General features: G+C 41.4%; 1 protein-coding gene across 1 annotated transcript in view; it reads left to right on the top strand.

Annotated features, from left to right (window-relative positions):
- The window catches only part of GRM1 (glutamate metabotropic receptor 1), a 186,905-nt gene extending 165,109 nt beyond the window's left edge, over positions 1-21,796 (top strand). Inside the window, 2 exon segments of the mRNA XM_040058312.1 lie at positions 17,998-18,286; positions 18,288-21,796. Of these exon segments, the coding sequence (XP_039914246.1) occupies positions 17,998-18,286; positions 18,288-18,830 (832 nt within the window). The 3' untranslated portion in view covers positions 18,831-21,796.
- The last annotated feature ends 586 nt before the right edge of the window (positions 21,797-22,382 follow it).

Genomic DNA, 22,382 nt, shown 5'->3' with positions numbered 1-22,382 from the left:
AAGGGGACAACACTTGCATGTCTTCTCTTTCACTGATGTGAAAGGCATTTTGTATTCTGGCTTGTTCACCAAGTTTATCCCTTCTTGTGATGAGCTCTCCCCTTTGTTCAGGGATGCCTCACAAAACAAAACAGCACAAGACAAACTGCAGATGTTATGATCACACACTGATAAAGCATCTGATTTTTATCCAGACTCTAATTCACAAATTAATCCTATCCCCAGAGAGAGAAGGTGGTCTGTCTCTGTAGGTGGGTATGGTTCTACACCCTCTTAGAAATTAAATCTGCAGATTTAGACAGGTTCATTTACAAATACCTGTATATGGATATGATGGATATGGCAAAGCAAAGGCTAACTTCTAGTGCAATACTCAGTCCAAAATATGGATGTAGTCTTTGCTAAATATCTGTCCCTCAGACGTGTATAATGGAGCAACTTGCTTTCTTATATTTTTTTCTTGGGGATTTAAGAGTTTGTAAACAGAATAGTGAGGAATTTAAAAATCTCTTTCTTGGCTTTCTCCTTGGCTTCAATTTTTTTTTTTTTTTTTTTTTTTTTTTTTTTTTTTTTTTAGGGAGTATGGAGTGGTGTTTTTTCACTTGTCTTCTGATTCTGCTTTTCCTCTGTCCCAAACACACTGAAAACTATTCATGCTCAGAGATCTGACCACATTCTCCTCTCTTCTCCGTGTTCTTACCTCTGTGCCTCAAGGACTCTGAATGGGCAAATTCTTCATTGTCAGATCTTTTTTAGGGTTTTCAGGCCAAGGTGTAACTGTAAAACAGACTCTACCACACAGAAGACATACACTGTCAAAGAGTCACTAATAAACATGGCCAGCATGAGAAGCTAGGTTCTCTGTTGTGCCAAAGGACTCTAAGAAACCACTTTAAGTGTGGGTTGAAAGTATATTGTATCAATATAACATCTGCCTCCACGTTAAAGTTGTTAGAGACTATTTAAATTTGAAATAACAAGTCAACTAATTCTTCAGATCATATATGTGCTCTGGCATTCAGACTCCCACACCCGACAAACATAGGTTAAAAGTCATTATCACTGCAAACAGCAAACAATTGTGCAGGCTGAAAGTAATCACACCATTTGTTGCTTTAAAGCCCACTTGACAACTAAAAACTCCAGGTTTCTTGTTAGTTCATTATAGACAATTTACCATTTCTAGCTTACTGCTTCAGTTTTCCTCTTCTTGAGCTGTTTCACCTTCTCTGCTTTCTGCGGTTGTTCTTTTGTGGTGTTCAGGATGTGGCTTTCTTCCACCCTATAAAATTAACCTTACAAAGAGGAAAAAAGAAAAGAAAATTAATTCCTATCTCTTGGATTCCTTGAGTTGGATTTCAAGGTCAGATAAACACTAATGTCAGCACCAGAGAAACTGTCTATGATGCCTGTGGTTTGGGGAATAGGGGTGAGAGTTTTCCCTTTAAGCAGCAAATTATTAGTTTAGCACAGCTGTGCTACAGCACCACAGCCAGAGATGTCAAAGCTGATCATAAACTCTATCAAAAGAAGTGCCCCTTGATCTGATTATAGCAACTCCTCACTAGTAGATTGTTTGCTGGTGTTTGCAATTTCAGTCTGATCAGCCCCAGAGAATCACAGGTTCAGTTTAAATAACCATCTACAAGCCACCTTTTAGTTAGTACATCCTTCTCTTTACCCAACACTATTAATCTTTCCTCATCCTTGGTTTATTAAAGCCACAAATGTTCGTGCTTTCTTACTTAGAGTTCTTAGTCTTCCTCTCTATTTGAATGGATTTTTCTTATTAATATTATTTTTAATGTTATATTCTGGCTATTTATTCTCCTGGCACAACTCCTTCAGGTGGTTTCATTCAGCCTGTTTTGGCTGGCATGCAAGCCTAGCATTCCTAGAGAAAGGAACATTTGGAAATTTGGACTTATTTCACATTACTCCCTTTTTTGCATCTCAAACATCTCAAAGCCCCCCCAAACAAGTTAACTAACCAGATAGCCAACACACTCAGGAAACAAGCAATCAACCCAAAGAAAGCAAATCACATAGTGTGTGGAAGCCCCTACAGAGGGATTATCTACCTGGACAGACTGACAAGGACTGATGGGGAGCTACCCTGAAAGTGCAGCCACAGCAGCACAGAAAATGCAATGAGTGCCCAGTGAGCAGATGAGATGTGTGGGTGGCATCAGCCCCACTGAGCCGTGGGCTCTCGTGCCCAGCTGGCAGGTTCATTTGTGGGCTCAGCAGGGTGGAGTGTGGGATTGGATTGTGTGGGTTTGGATTGCGTGGGTTTGGGTTGTGTGAGTGTGCACTCAGAGCCTGTGCCCCCAGAGTGTGGCCCCAGGCATCTCTGTGCTCCCCAGTCAGCAAGCAGTCTTTCCCCCTTTACTTTCCCACATCCACTGAAACCTAAGGCTATATACATTTCTTAATCCTTAGTGTTACATAAATTATCTCAAAAATCTCTCCTGCCACTATCCCAGACAGCCAAGAGATTTTCCTGCAGCTACTTTGGGCTATCATAGCCTGTAAATCCATAAAGGCTTTAAACTGCCCTAAGCCAGAACTGACACTCAAAGCCCTCCTTTATCCCATGCCATCATTTTGCCTATGCAGGGACAAGAATCTGGACAGCCATGCTGAGAACACAAATTGAGAAATAAGAGGGGTTTTTTTTCTCCTTTCTTTTTCTGGCATAGTTGTGACCCTGATTAGTTGTCCCTGTCGTTCCCTGCCAGATGATTGAATAATTGCGCCAAGGGTTGTGCTGACACAGAGGGAAGGTGGAGCAGCAGAAGGGAACAACTGGGGAGGGCCAGAGCACTCCCCCAGCACACAGCTGGCTCCTGCTGGCTGGGGTGACCTGAAGTACACACAGCCTGTGCTCCATCTTCACTATCCAGCTCAGTGACAGGTCTTTCTGGGCATCCTTCTGGGATTATGTTCTCCTTGGTGACCCTGACCCTTCTGTCCTCTTCAGCAGATGTTCACACTTTGACAGAAAGGATGTGCCATGAAATCCCTCCTGCTTCTCAGTCCTCTGTGGGTGATAATTATCCATATGCCTCACTCTACTGGGTGAGGGTGAATACCCTATGGAATCCTTTCTACTTGTACTGCTCTTTGCACCACGGCTCTTAATTTCTCTCCAAAACTTGCTGCTGTGCCATTGATTAGCACAATTACTTTAAAACCCAGAGCAATTATTTCCAGACATCACTTAGACTGGAATTCAGGACTTGTGTTTTAAAAATTAATTTGTACTAAGGATCTGTCCATCTTCCCAACTTCATCGACTGGCTTAGAAATCTTCTATCAGGTTCAATACTCATATGGAAGGCTTTGAAAATTCAGCTCCTTATCCTACAGGAAAAGGACATGGCCTTGCTTCTTTTTTATGTAGATATCTTTTGATGCAGCCATGACAACTGTACTTAAAACCTGACGTTTAAAGGACACAAACATCTGAAGAGGAATATTATTCTTTCTAGGAAGATGCTAGAACTGGAGAGGCATGAGGATTTAGGATGAGAGCTTAGTTGAACACTTTAGTGGTTTGGTTCTGCACATGAGATTTATTTACCTTCCCAGTCACCTTGCTAGGTGCTGGAGCACTGAGGAGGTGAAACGCAGGCCAGAAAATTTGTGGTATTGCTGAGATATTCCTTGGGAGTGCAGAGGGCAGCCATTCTGAGTGTTGGAGCAGGAACTGCTCCTGAATGTGAGGCAGTGTGCCAAGAGCACATGGTACAAGGCTTCTCTTTTCCTGTACTAAAGCTAGGGGTTATACACAAGTTCTTAAAAAGAAGGAGTGTATTCCACTTTAATTTCTTCCTAATGTTATTGATGGTCAGTTGTTTCAAATGAGATAGTACAAATTCTGGTGATATGCTACTCCATACTTTTTTCTAATGGGGAATGTGAAAGAGTTTTTTACAGCTTGGAGTACTGTCACTAGAGAACACACAAAGAATAATACTTACATAGCCAAGTTCAGAGCAAAAAGAAGGGAAGTTTATTTACTTGACTTCGCTTATATAGATTCCGGACAATGACTAGGGATTGGAGAACAAGGTTGCCACCTCTCCACTCCACTGGCCAGACTAGAAGTACATCAATAGTCCCTCATCAGAGAGGAATGCAAAAACAACCACTTTGTTCATGTTACAATCTGTGAGAAGACTCCACTACAAGAACGTAAACATCAGAAGGCTAAAACTCAAAGTAACAGAGTACATCTAGTGAGGAGGATGTCTGATCATGACTTCAAATTATAAGTAGCACAGTGTACTGAATCTCAGTTTTCTTGGGCACCAGACAGATTCATTCAGTTTGAGTCTGTTTGGGGAATCTGACTGAGCAGAGAGAATAATTCCAGAGCAGAAGGTGAATGTTCCTAGTTTTACAGATATAAAACATTGGAGATAGCAATTTACACTTCCTATAATCCTGACACAGCTGTTTGCCTCATGGGATGATTCATTTACACTTAAGAGGAAAAATGGTTGCAAGAGTGACTCTTCCCTCGGATCCCTTATATTCCTCACTGCAAATTTCAACAGGCTTGTTACCTACCTTGTTCTGAATGACTAGCCAGAAGCATTTTTCTGCTTCAAAGAACATAAAGTAAAGCAATTAAGCCACTTCTTTCAGGAACCCTCTGCACTGCCACCCTGCTTCCTCTGCCAGACTCCCTGTTATTGCACCCAGGGGTTCCTTATAAAGCAACTCAGACACTTTCATGATGGTATGCCAGCTCCTTGTTCAAATGCACAGAAGATCCATCCTGCCTCTGGGCGCAGGATACAAATAACTACTCAGCAGGAGTTACTCTTGAGAAGACTGCTCTCAAAATGACTCATTAATCCTCATATTGTAAAGATGGGCAGAGCATCTAATGTCTTATAACCAGAGAAATGTATGTGAGTGCCATTACTGCCTGCAAGGCTAAGAGGAAGAAGCAGGGATACATTGTTGTCATTAAAAATAAAATAAAATAAAATAAAGAAATATATAGAGATCTGGGCATTAATTCTGAATCAGAGCTCTGCAGTATTAGCACACACTACTAGGAAGATAAAAGAAAGCCTACAAGGATACATTATATTCAATGCATCAAAAGTGTTTATTATTATTTATACAGTTGACTTTGATTTGATAACTGGAAAATAATTCACTGAAATACAATTGACACATGCACTACATTTCCCATACTGTAAATCTAAATTTCACTCTAAATTCAAATTCTGCTGGAGCATGAACCCTGAGATTTAGGTCATTTCTGTTGTGTATATGCTGTGCATCACCATGTGGGGATCACCCTTGACCTTGATCAAAAGCCAGACCACTGCTTTGAGAGAGCTGGGCAGCATTTAAACAACAACCTCCTCAGAATGCAAACCTAGCCAGGCATTTGGGGATTGCATACTCTATTAGATGTAATGTCTGTGCCTGGTTTTGGCTGAGGAGCACAACTGCAGTCACAGTCACAGAGGAGCTTGCTCTGTTTTGGACATGTTTTGAGGCATTTTGAACTGGAAGGAAGCAGGCTTTTTTCTTCCTTTCACTTAGGAGGATTTCATAACAAGACCTTCAAACACCCAAAGCTTGAAGAGCAAAATGCTCTGAACTCTCTACAGGGATATATATATATATATGAATAAGAAGAAATACGAAAGAGGGTGCAGCTAAGTAAGCCCTAAGTGACAGCAAATGACAGCAGCTGGGGAGTGATGGCTGCCAAAGCCTGTTGACTCAGAAAGATCCAAGTTACAAGCAGTGCTCTGAAACAATATTCTTCCACCTTTTCCATGGTCCTAAGTAGGGCTGTTTGTGGCTGTGTGCCCTCCGTTGAGTGTACCGCACTTCACGTGTGTGAAGTACATTTAGATCCAGGTTTTTCTCTCAGATAATCAACTCTGTGTTGCTACTTTTTTTGTAAAATTAGCTCCTGTGACTGAACAAAAAGCACAGGAAGTAGAAAGCTCTTATTCTCTCAACTGATTTACAAAACTGGAAGACTGTAGAAATGCTGAACATTCAGTCTAATCAGAAGCCTACAAATCCCTGTAACTTTAATAGGGTGGAGGAGAGAGCAAGGTAGCTAAGTTCCTAGTCATGATCACTTTTAAAATTTTAAATCTCAGTGATCTCATTACACCTGGTAAGGATTTTAATTTTTCTAGAGGCTTCAAAGAAATCAGGTTGGCAAAATTGCTCAGCAGAATTTCTTATTTGTGTTTTATTCATCAGAAGCCATCTCAAGGCATCTACCACTCCCAAATGGGTATGCATGTGTTCCATGTACATCATGCTGTGCTCCTGTGCTTTAGTATGTGGTGAGAGGAATGGCTTGTTCGGCTCACGTACTGAGTATGTAGTACATGCACACACCATCCATGAATCTGTCATTTTGAGGTGCATGGAAGTCTGGCAAGCGTGCACTATGACTGTTTGATGGGGAGAAGTGCTGAATTTCTATTTGCATTTTATTTGCAATACAGTGATGGGTTTATTTTGGGGGGGTTTGTTTGGTTTTGTTTTGGGGTTTTTTTTTTCAGAAATTCAGTGATACATTCCATGTGCAAAAATACCTGAGATTTTTGTCAAAGCACATGTGTGTGTGTATATATTATTTTTATTGTTACTGGGGAAGACAAATGAGAATTTGCATCTGCTTGACAGGGCAAGGAAAAAAAGAAAAATGAAGTGGAAATCATCCTATATTAACAGTCTAAACTGCAATCTGCAATTCTGTATTGAATTACCATTGCAGATAGAGTGCTTAGGAGACTATTCATTTTGTGTCTACCTCAATAAACCCAATGATTCCTTTAAAAAAAAGAAGCCCAGCAATGAATTCACCTATAATGAAAGCTAGTGACTATTCAGCTAGAGTTTCAAAAGTAAAAGAAACATTTTGAAAAACCGATTAGGGGAAGAGAGACAAAGGAAAAAGCAGCAGCTGAGTATATATTGAAAACTCCACCAGGAAAAGCTTTTGGTGATGCTTTTGTAAATAAGATGTGAAGGGCAGATGCTCCTTTTTTCATAATTTTATCCTATGTTGAGAATACCAGGGGTGAAGTTCCTCTGACAGCTAGATGCACAGCAGCCCTTGCCATCTGGTATGTAAAGTGCATCATGGCTCAGCACAGGAAGCAGAATGAACATCATGAAAATCTATTTTAAACAGTATCGTGCTGGAGCCCAGGAGAAATCTATGAGGAAGTTGAGGCGACAAGAGGATAAAAAATGGGAAAGCCCCCAGACATAGGTCAGGGACAGGCACCTACTGAGTGGTATAGCCACCATGTGTGCACATGTGTATAGCCACTCACTGGGTGTCTTTTTCTTTTCAATCTTCAGGAAGAGGCAGCCAGAGTTCTCGCCCACCAGCCAGTGTCCGTCGGCACATGTGCAGCTTTGAAAAATCCCTGCAGTGAATGTGTAAGAGAAGCTGCATGACAGAGTGGTTTTACCCCTTGCTTTCTTTTTCTCATTTGTTTATCATGTCTAATGATGGGACAAATGTGGTGCATGCCATTAAAGTTGGGAAATTTGCTCATGTCCCCTTGTTTCACACAATGCTTTAAACATTGTCCAGATGTGATGAAGAGGACGCTGAATAATTTTTTTGCAGCTTTTATTTTTTTTATTTCTAAATGCCTACAACTTTGAAAATGTGTCCTCTTTTTTGTACTAATTTTATCTTCTTTTTCCATTTAGCCAACATTTTTCTCCTTTTTATAGTTTTGCATAGAGGTGACATTATCCTGTGTGCTTTACATGGCGAGACACCTTTGCTGTGCACAGCTCTTGCCAGCCTGTGCTTGTTAGTGAACTGCAGCTGCAGCCCCAGCTGAGCGAATGCAGAAAACTCGTTTGGTGGGATTTGCAGAAAACAGGGAAATCACAAGAAGGCACATGTAAATAAAACCAGCAGGATCTGGCGCAGGAACAAACAGCATCTCAAAATAATAACAGTGAATCTTTTTTCTGTTGTAATTTCTGAAAGATGTTCAGATTCTGCATAGTTCTGCATTCAGCAAACAATAGCGAAGTTCAGGTCTTCAGAAGCAAGAAGTGCAAATACTGCCCTCTTTGAGCAAACACAATTATAGTGGAGAAAACAAGCAGGCTGTTGCAAAAAAGAGAAAGGCTTCACCTCATTTCTTCCAGATCTGTGCTCATTTCCATCTGATAAGCAGCAGATGTGGAACACCCTTGCTCCCTGCCCCAGGGAAGACTGTGCAGTGACTTGGTGGAAAGATGCTTGTGATCCACTGACACAGCATTTTGGGCAGTGCTGCTCACTGCAACCAGAGATGCTGTTGCACTGCCCTGAGCAGTGCAAAGCATTCTAGCTCTGTGTATGTCTCTGAGAGTCTGTGCAATTTTTGGGCATGTAGCAACGATACTAATGCAGTCCAACCTGCCCCTCTAATTTGCAGATCAGAAGAAATCCATGAAACACATCATACATTTGGAGCAGTCGTGATGGCTTTACGGGGCTTGTGCAGCAACCAGATTTGGCACACCAAAAGGCAAAGTGTACACAGGCAGTGTAAGGAGCAGTACAATCTATGTGTCACTTACTATCCTCTAGTCAGAACAATACTCCCCTCTTTTCTGATCTGGAAAAAGTGCTGCAGATCCTCAGGGTACAGATCACCAATTGTCGGTCTGGAAATTCAAATGGGAGCCCAACACAGACATACTGTTAGGAGGCAAAAGCAAATGCAACAACAGATTCTATTCAAAAAACCACAGGCACAAGCTGTGAAACTCCTGAACACAGGGAAGGCTGAACCTCCTGCCTTTTGCATGACCATGCTTGGGATTTTTTTTAATTTTTTTTTATTTTTTTTCCTCCTTCAGTTGGGAAAAAAAAAAAAAAATCCATTATCCAGATAAGCTTCTGAGAAACACCTCTGGTGGGACTCCAACCTGTCAACGGGTCTGCAAAGGCTTGTGGTAGCTGCCCAGATAAGAATGCTTCAAGAAGCAAGGGAGTTTTTCAGATCTCCTGAGCATGAAGCTTGCTGTTTTGGCTTCTCTGCCCAACCCTGCACCTCAGGCTTCCCTCTCCCTCCAGCCAGGGCTTATGTGTTCAGAGACCTGGTAGCACTGCACTGTGGCTCAGGGAAGGGCATGTCCACCATCAGCAGCCTGAGCTCCCTGTGGCCACAGTTTGAGCAGAATTGTCCATCATATCACCAGCTGCCCCACACCACCACCTGGTCTCAAGCCTCAGTCTCATTCGCCAGAACCCCAGCAGTTTTTAAGCCTCAATTTTCCTTAGGAGGTCCTGCTTCACCACCTCAACCTGCTAGAAATCACCACATGGGCTATGGCTTTCCTCAGCTCCCACCTACAAGCAAGTAGATGCAGAGTCTTGAAACTGTCTTGTGTTTTGATGCATATAATATTTAGCATCATTTTTTTCACTAATGTTCATCTCCATTCTCCATACAGAGCTGGAGATGGTTAGAAATGCAGAATCATCAAAATATAGAATCATAAAATTTTATTATCATGTTAAAAAACCCCAGAAGAATCGGCTCAGAGTTTCAGGGCTCTTTTCTTCTGAACTGCACATTCATCACCATGGAAACTTTCAGATACACCCAAAAAACCCACAGGCTTTACAGGCTGCTCTATCTACTGCAGCATATTAGGAAGAGCTGTACATTAATAACAAGAGGCTTCATGACTAAGCTTCCTGTGGCAACTTGGCTAAGTTTGCCACAGGGTTAAGCACTCAAAATGCTGGCATGTTAAGGCAAGTCTGATCACTCTTTAAGCTCCGTTCAAACTGTTGGGAATTTATTTTATTCTGAAGTATACCAGAGAATTTGACAAGTTATTGTGGAAGAAGGACCTCATTGACCGCTACCCCTGCAAAGGTTGTACACTTTTCAGCAGGAAATATCCAGGGCAACAGGCTTTTCCTTTCATTAGGAATTACTCCTTCCCTGATACAGCTATAGACTAGGAAATATTCAGGGTGTGCAGTATAATTTGGCCCTTTTGTAGCTCCATTTAGGGAGCTCAGCTGGGCATCTCTGCGCCATGTGAAATACCTTTCAGCAGTGGTGCTAATGCCTTTGAGATGTTTGAAAAGAAACAGAACACATTTGGATATTTTCATTTTATCTCAGCTTGTCAATATCTTTTTGGTAAAAAACCATGGTGGCTCAAATCATTTTCCAGCAGAACCACAGAGGATTACAGAAACCAAGGAAAACCCTCTAACTGTCTAATTGCTATTAAACTGCATTCATAGGAAAGACCCCCTAGTCTCTGCACCATGGTGTGGTGCTTTTGTGTGGGGAATACGGAGTTCATGGGCAATTTTTGTGGTTTTATTCTATTCAAAGTTCACTAATTAGTGTTGCTTATTCAACAGTAGCTCCATGGCATTTCTTTTGATCTAATGTTTTTTGAAGGTTGTTGATCTTCACAGCCTCCCAGTCCTACGAAACTATTTCGCCTTAGCTGCACCCACCTACACCTTTTGTAAATGAATTTAATTCTAGCATTTTCTTTGTATGTTCCTAAGTTTTCCAGATTCCTTTGCTCAAAACATTGTATTTTTCAGTTTTCAGGTTCTATCAACTATTTCCTTCTGAGCCTGTAAGAATACATGCTTCAGCTCAGGCACTGGCATTGGCTACACTGTCATATATATTTATTTGAATTTGCAGCACGAAGCACACTTTCAGATAATATAAGTGTGCTTCTCTGTTGATAACAGAGGACCTATGATGATTTAGACCATGATTTCCCATGCATTAACTTTATTATCCTTAAAAAAACTATAAAAATTTCAGTAGGATGAATTCATTCTGAATATTCAGTGGGGTTTACTTATTAATAAGAATAAAATAAACAGATCCAAAAGCTATTCGTTACTAAGAGCACTTTATAATTTCACTTTGATTTGCAGGTTTCTCATCTTCATTTCTTGAACACTGGATAAATTTTCTTGCTGTTTCTGACAAATTGTTTATTATCCTGAACTTTGTATTATCTATCAGATTGTTTTCTCAAAGCAACTCTTTAGTTGTTATTTGATAACTTTTTTCAAAATACCTAATGAACACACAGGTGAATTGAAATTTTTCACTAACATTGGATGACAGAAATGACACAGCTTCTGCACTTCAGATGAAACTGCAAATTTCTAGTAGTAATTATAATTAGTAGTCAGACCTTCATCTTCATACACATTATGAGTGTAATATTCTCACACCTCTGTTGAGCTAGGTAGATTAGATCTGTGATATATGCTCAAGCTGTGGGACTTCGACTACGCTGAATCAACGCACTGACCATTTCTTTCACCACCCCCCATTCCCCCCCCAAATTCACATATGTACAAAAGCACCTATGTACATTAAAATTATTGTTAAGATTCAAATACATCTACTTATTTGGGGATATTTGGCTACGTCTGAGCTGTTGGATTTGGAAGTAATTCCCTACCCCTAGGGCCAGGTATGAGCCTAGCAGCAATCCACTTCTATGGTAACACAAATGTAAAGTGGGTGACCCCAGTCCTGGTTCCTGCTTTCCCCATCTGGGTGAGCAGAGCAGAGAGGTGAGGGGGACTGCCAACCTCTGATCCTGCCCAGGGGTCTGATCCCAACCCGGAGACCCTGTGGATGGAAACCAGGATCTCATCACAGGGTACTCAGCCTAGGCATAGCTACTATGCCTAGTGAATCCACATTACAGACTGCATAATATTAAGATTTCGGTTTAAAAGAGAGAAAAAATACCCCAGTTATCAATAGGGTTATCAATATCCATATACATTAGAAAGCCTATGTGTAACTCAGATGAAGTTATAGTTAACTTCTGCATTAGAGTAACTTATGAAGGAAATGAATATGTTACATTAATTTTACATAAACCAGTGGCTAGACAGAGAGTTGGAAAGGCAGAGTCCAGAGTGAGCTCTGGACTTGAGCTCACTCAGAACACCTCTAAGTATCAGCAGGTTCTGCCCTGGCAAGACAGTGTGAGAACATTATGTTTTCCTATATTTTATGTAGCAGTTTTCATCATACATTTAAAGCAATGCTCTAATTTACATAGAATCTTGTGTCCAATGCCCAAGGCAATTTTGTCCAAATAAAAAAGGTGGGGGGGAGGGCGGGGAGGACAGGGAGGAGCGGAGCAACAAGAAAAAAGTTAGTTAAGTAGCTTAAATTTCTAGAAACAAGTGGGAGGTTAAATGTCGCCCTAATTATACAGCAATAAACAAAAGCATTGGAACCATGCTGTGAGAACAGTTTTAAATTCCTCTTGTCACCAAGACAGAGATTACAGTCTGAAAGAGCTAAAGCTGAAATTGGTTTGTGATTATTTTTTTTCATTTAGGTGATTTTCTGAGGCAAAAATCCTGAACATACACCAGATAGCGACTGTGATCGATGATGGCTCTCTCACTCATGAGAGAGTGCAGAGAAGTTTTACCAACCCAGGTTTAAGAGATGAGTCCCTAGAACCAGCATCCTAGAAGCTAGGTTGCAGGAACATGCAGACCAGCATGGCTTGCTTTGCTAATGAGCACCAGGGCTGGCCGTGGCAGCTCTGAGAGGAGTCGCTGCTCAGTGCAGGGAGATATCACTACCCTGCATTAAAATCTGCTCACTCCCTTAATCAAATTCCATGCCCCAGTGGCTTTACTGAAATGGAGACAATAATGGAAGAGACCTCGGGGACACCAACAAAGCACCTGCAGTGTGCTGCAGTGCAGGTATTAGCCTTAAATTTTAGGCTTGTTATCTTAGGCCCTGGGAACCGTGAGGTAGCAGCAGGGCAGAGCTTTAGTCAGGCTCTTTATCACTTACATGACTGCAGGGTTGGAGAAAGTTTGTCGTTTGCTGACTGCCTCTCTGTGGGCAGGGCAGAAATCCCTCCACCGGCTTCCCAGGATGGCATCCATCAGCAGGCGTTGTGTGGGGATGAGAGAGGTCTTGTCCAGTGCACAGCTTTTGAACAGAGCATTTCTTTTTGCTCTGTGTCCCACTGCCTCCAAAGGCTGGTCACCTCTGCATCAGTGGGACAGGTCTGCATGCGCTGCGCTCCGGAGTCAGCTGTCAGTGCCTGTAACTGAGCTCTCTGAAGGGAGGAGCAGCATTTGGTGACTGGGCAGTACCTGACACTGAACTCCTCTGGTTGCTGGTAAGACAGTTCAGGATTTGTTTCGGACTTACTTTTTCCTGACAAGGTTGACAGGCTTCTCAGTTTGCATTTTATGTTCATTCCTAAAATTTTACTGTCATAGTAGGGACTGCCAGGTTTTCCCAGTGCCTTCTACTGGCTGTGGCCTTTTGGTCACTACAGTAGTTACAAGGAGGTTGGGCCAAAGCATTGGGCTGGCAATGAAAGACAAGTAATATTTATTATTTCTCCTATAACCCCTTCCTCTGGTTTATTGCCATTGTTGCTTAAAAAACCAAACAGCCTCATATATAAAATCTGTGTTTTGTGTCTTGTCTAACACCACCAAGCTGGCTCAAATGACTGTATCACTCATCTCAGTAAGCTTAAGATTCTTCCTCAGCTTATGGCCACTTGGAGAAGACAGCAGACCACCACTCTGGCATCCTGAAAGGACAAAACCGAGGATGAACTCTTAACATACCAAGGAATGTCCCTTCTTGTTTTAACAGAAAAGGCTCTTTCTCAAACATTTTACCTGACTGCATCTGAAGCCATTTTCCAACCTGTGGGATCCTAGAGGTTCCTCATCAGAACACAGAGTGTGCTGGTTAACTATTTCATGTGCTATCAGTTAGGGATTTTTATGCATAAAATGTTCAAGGCAAAAAAAAAAATAAAAATTGAAGACAAAGTTTCAGGCACAAGGTGTCTCTTCTCAAAGGTGTCTATCCTCTATGCTCTGGGTCTCAGGTTATAACTTTGCTGGTGGAAGAATCAGAGGGTTGCACAGACTAACTTCCCTTAGACCAATGGGACAGTCATTTTTCACCTCAGAAGCATTCAGCCTCTGAGCTGCAAAGAAACCCTCTCTATCCAGCATCTAAGGCATCCTCAGAGTCCTGCAGTATGGAGAGGAGCAGCTGTTGTGGACCACTCAGACTTAACACTGCCCCAAGGAAGCCAGCAAGATCAGATCCTCCAGGACCTGGCAAGAGCAAGACTCTGTTCTTGGCCTGAAACTAGACTTAAGTCTGGGGAACTTCAGGTCACAAGGAGTGGCCATATTTTGGTCATCTTGAGATACTTAACAATGAACAGTGAGCTGTCTAACAAGTTATAGTCATGTCCTATTGTTGGGCAAGCATTTTGAACCATTTTGAATTGGGTATTATGAACCATAGTCTCAGACTTGGGTGCATCAGTACTTTTAAAGAATTTCAGCAAATAACTATTAGAAGCTGAAGATGCTTTCCATCTTCTTTAGTGACTATAACAAAGAAAGAAAGAAAGCTGAAAGTGCCCCAGAGTCATGCAGGGAGTACATTACAAAGATCAATGCATGTAATAAAAGCAAAATTTTGAATTACCAAAAATAACAACAGCTCTGCTCATGAAACTAATAAAAACTTACACAAAAAATATATTTACTTCTATTTCCCCCCAAATACAAAACACAGATAAAGCTGTGGTGAAAATTGAGAAAAAGCATCTAAATTCAAAGTATGTTCTTGCCTATAAGCAAAGCAAACCCACCCTATGTGCTGATAGGCTATCCAAGAATCTGCCTCAACACGTAGCCTGGATGGAAGGATTTGGAGAAATAGTACTTGGAGGGTTACAATGCGGATACGCAAGTACAAACCATAAGATCCCTTGAGACTCCAAGAAGTTCACTTCTATGCAAAAAGTGTGAAGTCTAAATCCTATGAGAAATTGACAGGAGAAAGGATAGAGTTAGGAAAGATGAATAAATACATGGTGGCTATAAACTGGGTAATCATCCTCTTGATAAAATGAAGAAACCACCACTTGGTGCCACCTTGTCACTGTGCAGATGAACATCAGGTTTTCAATACACCAACTGTGATCGGGCTTGCTACCCTCTCTTGCCTTTGTGTGGAAAACCATCCCTTCCTCCATTATCCCAGGCAGATTATCTTGATCTTGACCTTCTCCAATGGATGTTTCCTTCAAAAGAGGAGGTGGCAATCACTTTGCAAATGGTGACCACACAGTCAGGATTGTCATTGTTGCTTTGCACAAATGAGATGAGTCCTTCTCTCACTGAGATGCACTTCAGGTCTGAGCTTTTGCAGACCCATCTTTTCTTTTTGTTTAAATGTCAATTAATGATATTGAAGATGGCTGCTCTTTGTTCCAGCATAAAAAGGGCTTTTCTTGCATGTTAATGATGAATTCTGCCTTGAATGTGTCAAACTGAGTCTGATCCCCTACCAGCCATTCAGCAAGACAGAGCCCAGGTACTTCTGTGACAGTCTTGGGACTCCATCTCAAAATGTGACTCATTAACAGGCTAGCACTGCTTGGACATAGTGAGAAGAGCAAGTAGAGTGAAAGAGCTGGAACAATAATCTGCGGCAAATAATCCATGGATCTTGTCAAATGGATCCCACAGAGAGCCAGCGCAGCCCTAAAGCCCTTTGTCATGAGGCCATTTGAGCCATGAGCAGTAAGGTCTGGCAAGCAGAGACAAGGGGTGTCAGCAGCACCAGCTCTTCCCGAGGAGCAAGTTGCTACCAGACAAATCCTGATGAAATGATTTGCTCACATTTGGACATTGCAGTCCCAGCACAGTTTAAGCACGGCCATTGATTTGAGACTGTGGAGAGCACTACAGAAGAAAGAAGTAAGACAAGAATTTGAGAGTGAAGGAGAGGGAAATGAACTAAATAGGAGCAGGACTTGAAGACAGTGATAGTGAGTTCCTTAAAATAGCTGTGCTTGCCTTTGATTTAAAACACAAAATCTTGGAAATAAAATGAGAGAGAAAAAACAGATGGTGTGATTCAAAAGTGAGGCGATGCAGCAGAACTAGATACGAAGGAATACATGATGCAAAAGTGGACTTAGCATTAAAGGCAGCAGATAATCATAATATTTTTTAAAAAAACCCATTGTAGTATTTGTAAGCTACAGCATCAGCAAAATACAGGAACACTTGACTTATTTTCCTCTCTACAAGAAGGAACTTGTTTTGAAGTTAAAGTAGACCAAATGTGTTTCTGTGTGAAGAGTTTTCAGTTCTTGGCATGTTAAACATTACTTTAAAAATCTTTCACACCCAAGAGTTACACTCATTTGCTTATCTTTATAGCACTTAAAAAAAAAAAAAAAAAAAAGTCATACCATAGCTCATATGATCAAAACAGGAATTATTATATATCTTCATTCTTATTTTTCATTGATCACTATAATATGGAGGTTTCTTTCTTCAGCTGGGAACAAGGCTTTTTTATTTCTTAGGTTAAAGCTCTAAATCAAAAGATCTCCAGGTCCTACTAACTACATGCTTTGAGGAGTTATGAAAATTTTAGATTGGCCCTTTCATGTGCCCCAGTTCCCAGAGAGGTGGTGAGTCACAGGTCCAGCATTTAGAGCCTGGAGTTGAAGATGAGCTTCCCAGCTTGGATCCACCTAAAATCCTTTTTTTTCCTCCAGGAGTACTTACTGCTCGACAGAAAAATGACACATTGTCATGTATATTCCTTTTCTGTTTTGACAGATTTACAACACTATATGTGTTGTACCAGCCTCTTCCAGCTATGACAAAGTCAGTCAATATGATTTTTTTTAAAAAAATTCAAGTGGCAATTATTTACTCCTTAAAAAAGAGAACCATGAGAGTCTGAGCAAGGAAAGCAAAGTGCCTAGGACAATACTGCAGTACTGTAGGGGAAGCGATCTCCTCTGGTGTGTGCAGTAGCAGGAGGTGAAGCTGCTGTGCCAGCCTCCCACTCACTTAGTCTCCCATCACGGCAGTCTCAGGGTCTGAAATGTAATCCTTTGTTTGCTTCTGGTCCCTGAGGGATGAAACCCTGAGATAAGGCTGCTTCGAATAAATCTCAGAATTTCTCTCTGGTTTCCAACCAGATGATGTATTTTATAATTTGTGAACAATCTCTACTGCCTGACCTGCAATTGAACAGTTGCTTGGTCTCTAAAGCGCTGCTCAGCTCCCTGTCCCACCAGCTGCTCACAAGCTGCCACTCAGCTTTGAGTGCTGCTCCCTTCAAAGGAACAGGGAAATGCAAAAACCTTCATTTCCTCAGAGTCAGACGTGACCCTCAGATCCTCATTTGGCCCAACTGCCCAGCATTTTGATGGGACCCAGCCTGTATGAGGAATCAGAGGGTTTGACTCACCACGGTCGTGCTGTTGCTTGTTCCTCTTCCCACACAAACCAACTGTTTTCGGTCCCAGAATTTTCGCCTGGTTTGTAAATAACAGTCACCCGGGAAGAAGTGCATTTACCTCCTACCTGATAGAGGCCCTGGGAGTCCTTCATTTCTCTGTTAGCTAATCTAAGGGGGAAAGGGGATTAAGGGAAAGGAGGAGTTAGCAACAATTTACCTCTCTATCCAGTTTGCCAAAGGCTATGGTTGTGGTTCTTTTTCTTCTGACAGCTTGAAAATATTTCCTATAAGCTGCAATCAGGCTAAATTAATGCTTTTCCTGTGACTTTTTTTCTGTGTTTTTTTCTTCCCCCCTGTAAAATGATGAGCAAACCTAGATACCAAATGACAGTTCAAGTCCTCAAATCACAGATGGCTCTCCCAGAGCCCTTCCCGCAGGCTATCCTTTCCAGGTTGGCTGTAGGAAGGATAACCAACATCATTTTTGGATGAAAATAATAGTGTTGTTTTCTCATGGAGTATTTCTGGGAGGACAGGAAAAACGGGAGGGGGGAGGCTTACTAATGAGGCAAAACAATTAGTATTTTTGTAGGCTTGTTTGTTATACTGCCTGTGTCTTCAAAATGTAAATGTAAATAAACCATCTTTATTTTATTCATAGTTCTAATGGAAAGTCTGTGTCATGGTCTGAACCAGGTGGAAGACAAGATCCAAAGGGAGAACATACGTGGCACAGACTCTCAGTGCATGTGAAGAACCAGGAGACAGGGTGCAATCAGACAGCGGTGATCAAACCCCTCACTAAAGACTACCACGGCCAAAGTCTGACTTTTACTGACATCAGCAGTAAGACTCTGTACAATGTGGTGGAGGAGGAAGATAGAGACCCCGTTCACCTCAACCAGTCCAGCAGTCCTTCCATGGTGGTGCACAGGCGGGTGGCAACCACCCCCCCCGCTGCAGGCCACGACGGAGGAAACCCAACTCTTCTTGCCTGAGCAGTCCCCCAAGACCCTGCCCCTGCAGCCACAGACTCTCATGGACCAGCTGCACGGGGTGGTCAACAAGTTTGCCACCGGCATGGCCGACTTCAACGCTGTCCTCCCCACTCCCGGCGCAGGGAATGGCGTGCGGCCCCCCTGCCCACCCCCACCACCGCAGCAGCCGCCCCTGCAGCCTTTCCAGGTGGCTGCCTTCAGCAAGGAGCCCCTGTCTCCCCCAGAGGAGGAAGCAGAGAGTGAGAAGGTGAAGCTCATTCAGGGATATGTGTACGAAAAGAGCACAGAGGAGGAGGACGAGGGGCCGGCAACCAGCAAACTGACTCTAGAAGACTCTCCGGCACTGACGCCCCCGTCCCCTTTCCGGGATTCAGTGGCTTCGGGCAGCTCTGTGCCCAGCTCCCCTGTGTCGGAGTCGGTGCTCTGCACACCCCCGGACGTGACCTATGCCTCTGTCATCCTGAGGGATTATAAGCAAAGCTCGTCCACCCTGTAGATGCTGCAAGAGACAGGATGGGAAGGACTTTGGCAGCTGCCCCCTGGGAGGACTTGCGGAGACAAGTCTCCCAGGGCTATGGGAGAGAGAGCAGAGAACAGTGACAAATGACAGGGCAAAAATTTCATCCTGCACTTAAATAACTAAAATGAAACAAACAAACAAACAAAAAAAACCCCACAACATTCTGAGGGCTCAAGATTATCTGTTAAAAATAAAAATATTGTACTTTGGGAAAATGTTAGGAAACTATAACAAAGCACAAACTAAAGGAACAACTTCTATAGCAAAAAAGAAAAAAAAAAGAAAAAAAGAAAAAAAAAAATTAAAGAACACGCAGGAAAAAAAATATATAATCCCACTTAGTCACACCCTCTCTTGGCAATGCTTGAAAAGGACTCTGGGAAGTGTGACCTGGAGAAGTCATTAGCACACCTCATGACTGCTGTCTGTCTGCTATGGGAGTAACACACCCAGGAGCTGGAAGGGCAGAGTGTGGTGCAGGGGAACAAAGCTACTTGTATATGAGACATATAGGCATAAATATTTTTTTCCTGGTTTCTACAGGGGGCATAACTGTGGGCCTTTGTTTTGGGGAGAGGAGATGATGTGAAAGCACATGGCTCTTACTGACTCCTATCTGAACGATTTGTTCTTCATACTAGGCTGCTTTTGGGGGGACATTTGGGCTTCTTTTAATGCTGATTGTGAACAGAGCAAGAAATATGATCAAGTTAAGACTCAAGAGGTTTCTGAAGAAAGCCTTGCCATAGTACTTGTAATATGATAAGGACTGAGAAAAACTGCCCTTTTGTATAAGGTTGCAAACCATGTGGCTAAACTGTTACACAACATTTCTTGTAGCAGAACAATATTTATTGACTATCTTTTCATAAAACAACGTATTTTGCCATGCCATTGCATCATTCCTTTGTGTTACTTTGGAATCAAATGCGTTGAAAAATAGCTGTTTACTTAGAGCAACAACTGTTAGTCTGGAAGAAAGGCAATTCCTCACTGGGGGTTACTACTCCAGGCAAAAGAGTGAGCGAACGTTTGTGTATCTGTATGCGTGGGTACGGTATGTGTGAAGAGTAATGTCCAATAACTACCACTGGAAGATTGTCTTATATACTATGAATATTTTTATGTTTAAATCATGTTTTTATATCGCGTTGTTACAAATATTCGATAGATCTTTGAAGGTTTGTACGCTGTGCTAACACATCCTTTTTTTCATCTACAAGCTGAGACAGTCGTTAACCCTCATAATAGGGTGCTTTGTTTTGCAGATATTTTATGAAGTAGACATAGGATATTAATAACCAGTGCATTGAGAACTTGTTATTTTACATGTTTTGCAGCAAGTGTGGTTAGCAAAACAAAACAAAACAAAAAATGGTCTGGTTTAGAAATCTTGCAGGTGAGAGACAAGTAAAGTAATTCAACTATTTCACTGCTTCAGATAATTTAAAATAAAATCATGTCAGGACAGAAAATTTCATCAGTGCTTAATGTGCAGATAAATTCCCTGGTTTTGCTATTGGCAGTTCTTTTAAACCTTTTATGATGTTTAGTTGCATGCTCTTTCCTTATGCTTTCACTCCTTGCATTTAATATACAATATAGCATCTTAAAGGTCACTTCCAGGTGGTTGTAGTTCTGTCATTTATTCCTCTTCCTTCTCTATCTTTCATGTGTTTCCTAGAGATGGGCCTAATCCAAAGCTTCCTGATGACTGGCATGACAAAAGTCCAGGTGTAATTGCTGTGGCCTAAACTTAATTGTAATGATGGTTAAAATTTATAAATGTGCTTATTATACATACACAGGTCAGGAATTTAGCTGCTATGACCTTTGCTTGTGCTGCTGAATTCAGCTGAGGATGAGGATATATTCCACAGTTCCACACTGGATTTCAAAAAATATTTTAAAGGAATCTCTTCCTGTTAATATAGTTGCCAAGCCTGATTTTAACCATGCTTCTTTTGTATATTCTACTAGAGATTTTATGAATTAACCATAATTCTACTATTTTTCTTTCTTTTCACTTGAATTTTAAGAAGTCCTGATCATTACAATTCTTCTCTGAAGATCAAAATCTCATGGTTTTCCTCTAATTATGCAGTATTGGTATTGGAAAGTTTGGCTCATACTCAAAAGCAGAGAGAGTCTTTTTTTCTCATCCTCTTTTCACAATGTTTGCTCCTTCCAACATTACTTGTGGCCAATTGCTATCATCGTCCTGATGTAGAAAGCATGAAATGACTTTGCCCAAAGACCGTCAGTATATTGACATCTCTGTAATGAATTGAGGACACCTGAGGGTTAGTTGGTTGATTTTTTGTTCTGCTTGGGGCTTTTAGGGGGATATTTTTTGTTGCTGTTTCTTTTATTTTAAATGCTGATTACTCCTTAAAGCAGCAAGAAAAATGCCGTATCTTCTTCGCTGATCACTGCGCTGGCAATGAATTCTATCTCCTAATAATTGTAGTTTAAGATCTGCTGTGCTGTTTCCAGAACATAAGTTGTCAGTAGCACAGAGCTGATACTAAGAAGCCAGTCTTTGAAGATCTGAGAGAGATAAGAAAAAGAAATATAACAGATTTGTATAGACGAGGAGACAGCAATGTGGCAAGGTACTATATTGTTTTCATATCTGTCTGGTTTGAACATATTAAGCACTGATTTTATTACTGCAATGTAATTATATCATGAGTAGGAGTTTTCTTGAAAATCAGTATATTAGCTTTTAGTTTGTAATTGTTAAAACTAGAAACATACACATACGTAAATATATCTAAAGAGCAAGAACTCACCTTGTGTATGCAGCTGAATGAGCTACAAAGCTTTCTGTAGAAGTTCTTTCTTTTGGCCTGTCAAATGCTTGATGAAAACTGCCTTTTTGTCAAAATGATCTTGAAAATGCTGTAAAATAAATATTTTCTATTTATTATTTAAAAATAGAATGCCAAAATTTTTAATTTTTTGTTTCTTCAGTAGAAAATAGTCCTGTATTTCATAGTCATTCATTGTTCCAGGGCTTTTCAGCATCATGAATAAGAGATGGTGGGATATTTAAATGGCGATAGGTATTGATTAAATTGTGTCATGAAGGTGAGATGGTGGACGCTTGGAGGATTTTTTCTTAGATAAAGCCCCCCAGGATTTTGGCTTCCTAATAAAATTCAGAAGCACTGTAACTATGCATTCAGGGAGACAAGTTGCAGAAGAGAATTCAATGGGAAATGACAGGAAATTTTTCTTCCCAAGGACATGGGAAAACACCAGCCCTTCTCTGAAAACTGTCTTTGAGATGTCTACTTCTCCCATCAGGGAAACTTCAATATGCTTTCTTGACAGCTATAAATGATAGGCATTGATCCACCCAGGCATTTTGTGTCCTACCTTTACTGCTTCTGTATGCAGCAAAGTACTCCTGCTCTGCAACTCACTAACACTGCGGCTTTTTGGTGACTCCTGAACTGCTCGGTGCCTCAGCAAGATGCTTTTTTGGTGTGCTGCTGGGATATTCAGAAACAAGTGGCACTA

This window comes from Hirundo rustica, chromosome 3, assembly GCF_015227805.2.
Source record: "Hirundo rustica isolate bHirRus1 chromosome 3, bHirRus1.pri.v3, whole genome shotgun sequence".
NCBI classification, from domain to species: domain Eukaryota; kingdom Metazoa; phylum Chordata; class Aves; order Passeriformes; family Hirundinidae; genus Hirundo; species Hirundo rustica.
The sequence above is the reverse complement of the archived record's forward strand: the minus strand, read 5'-3'. Positions and strand labels throughout refer to the sequence as shown.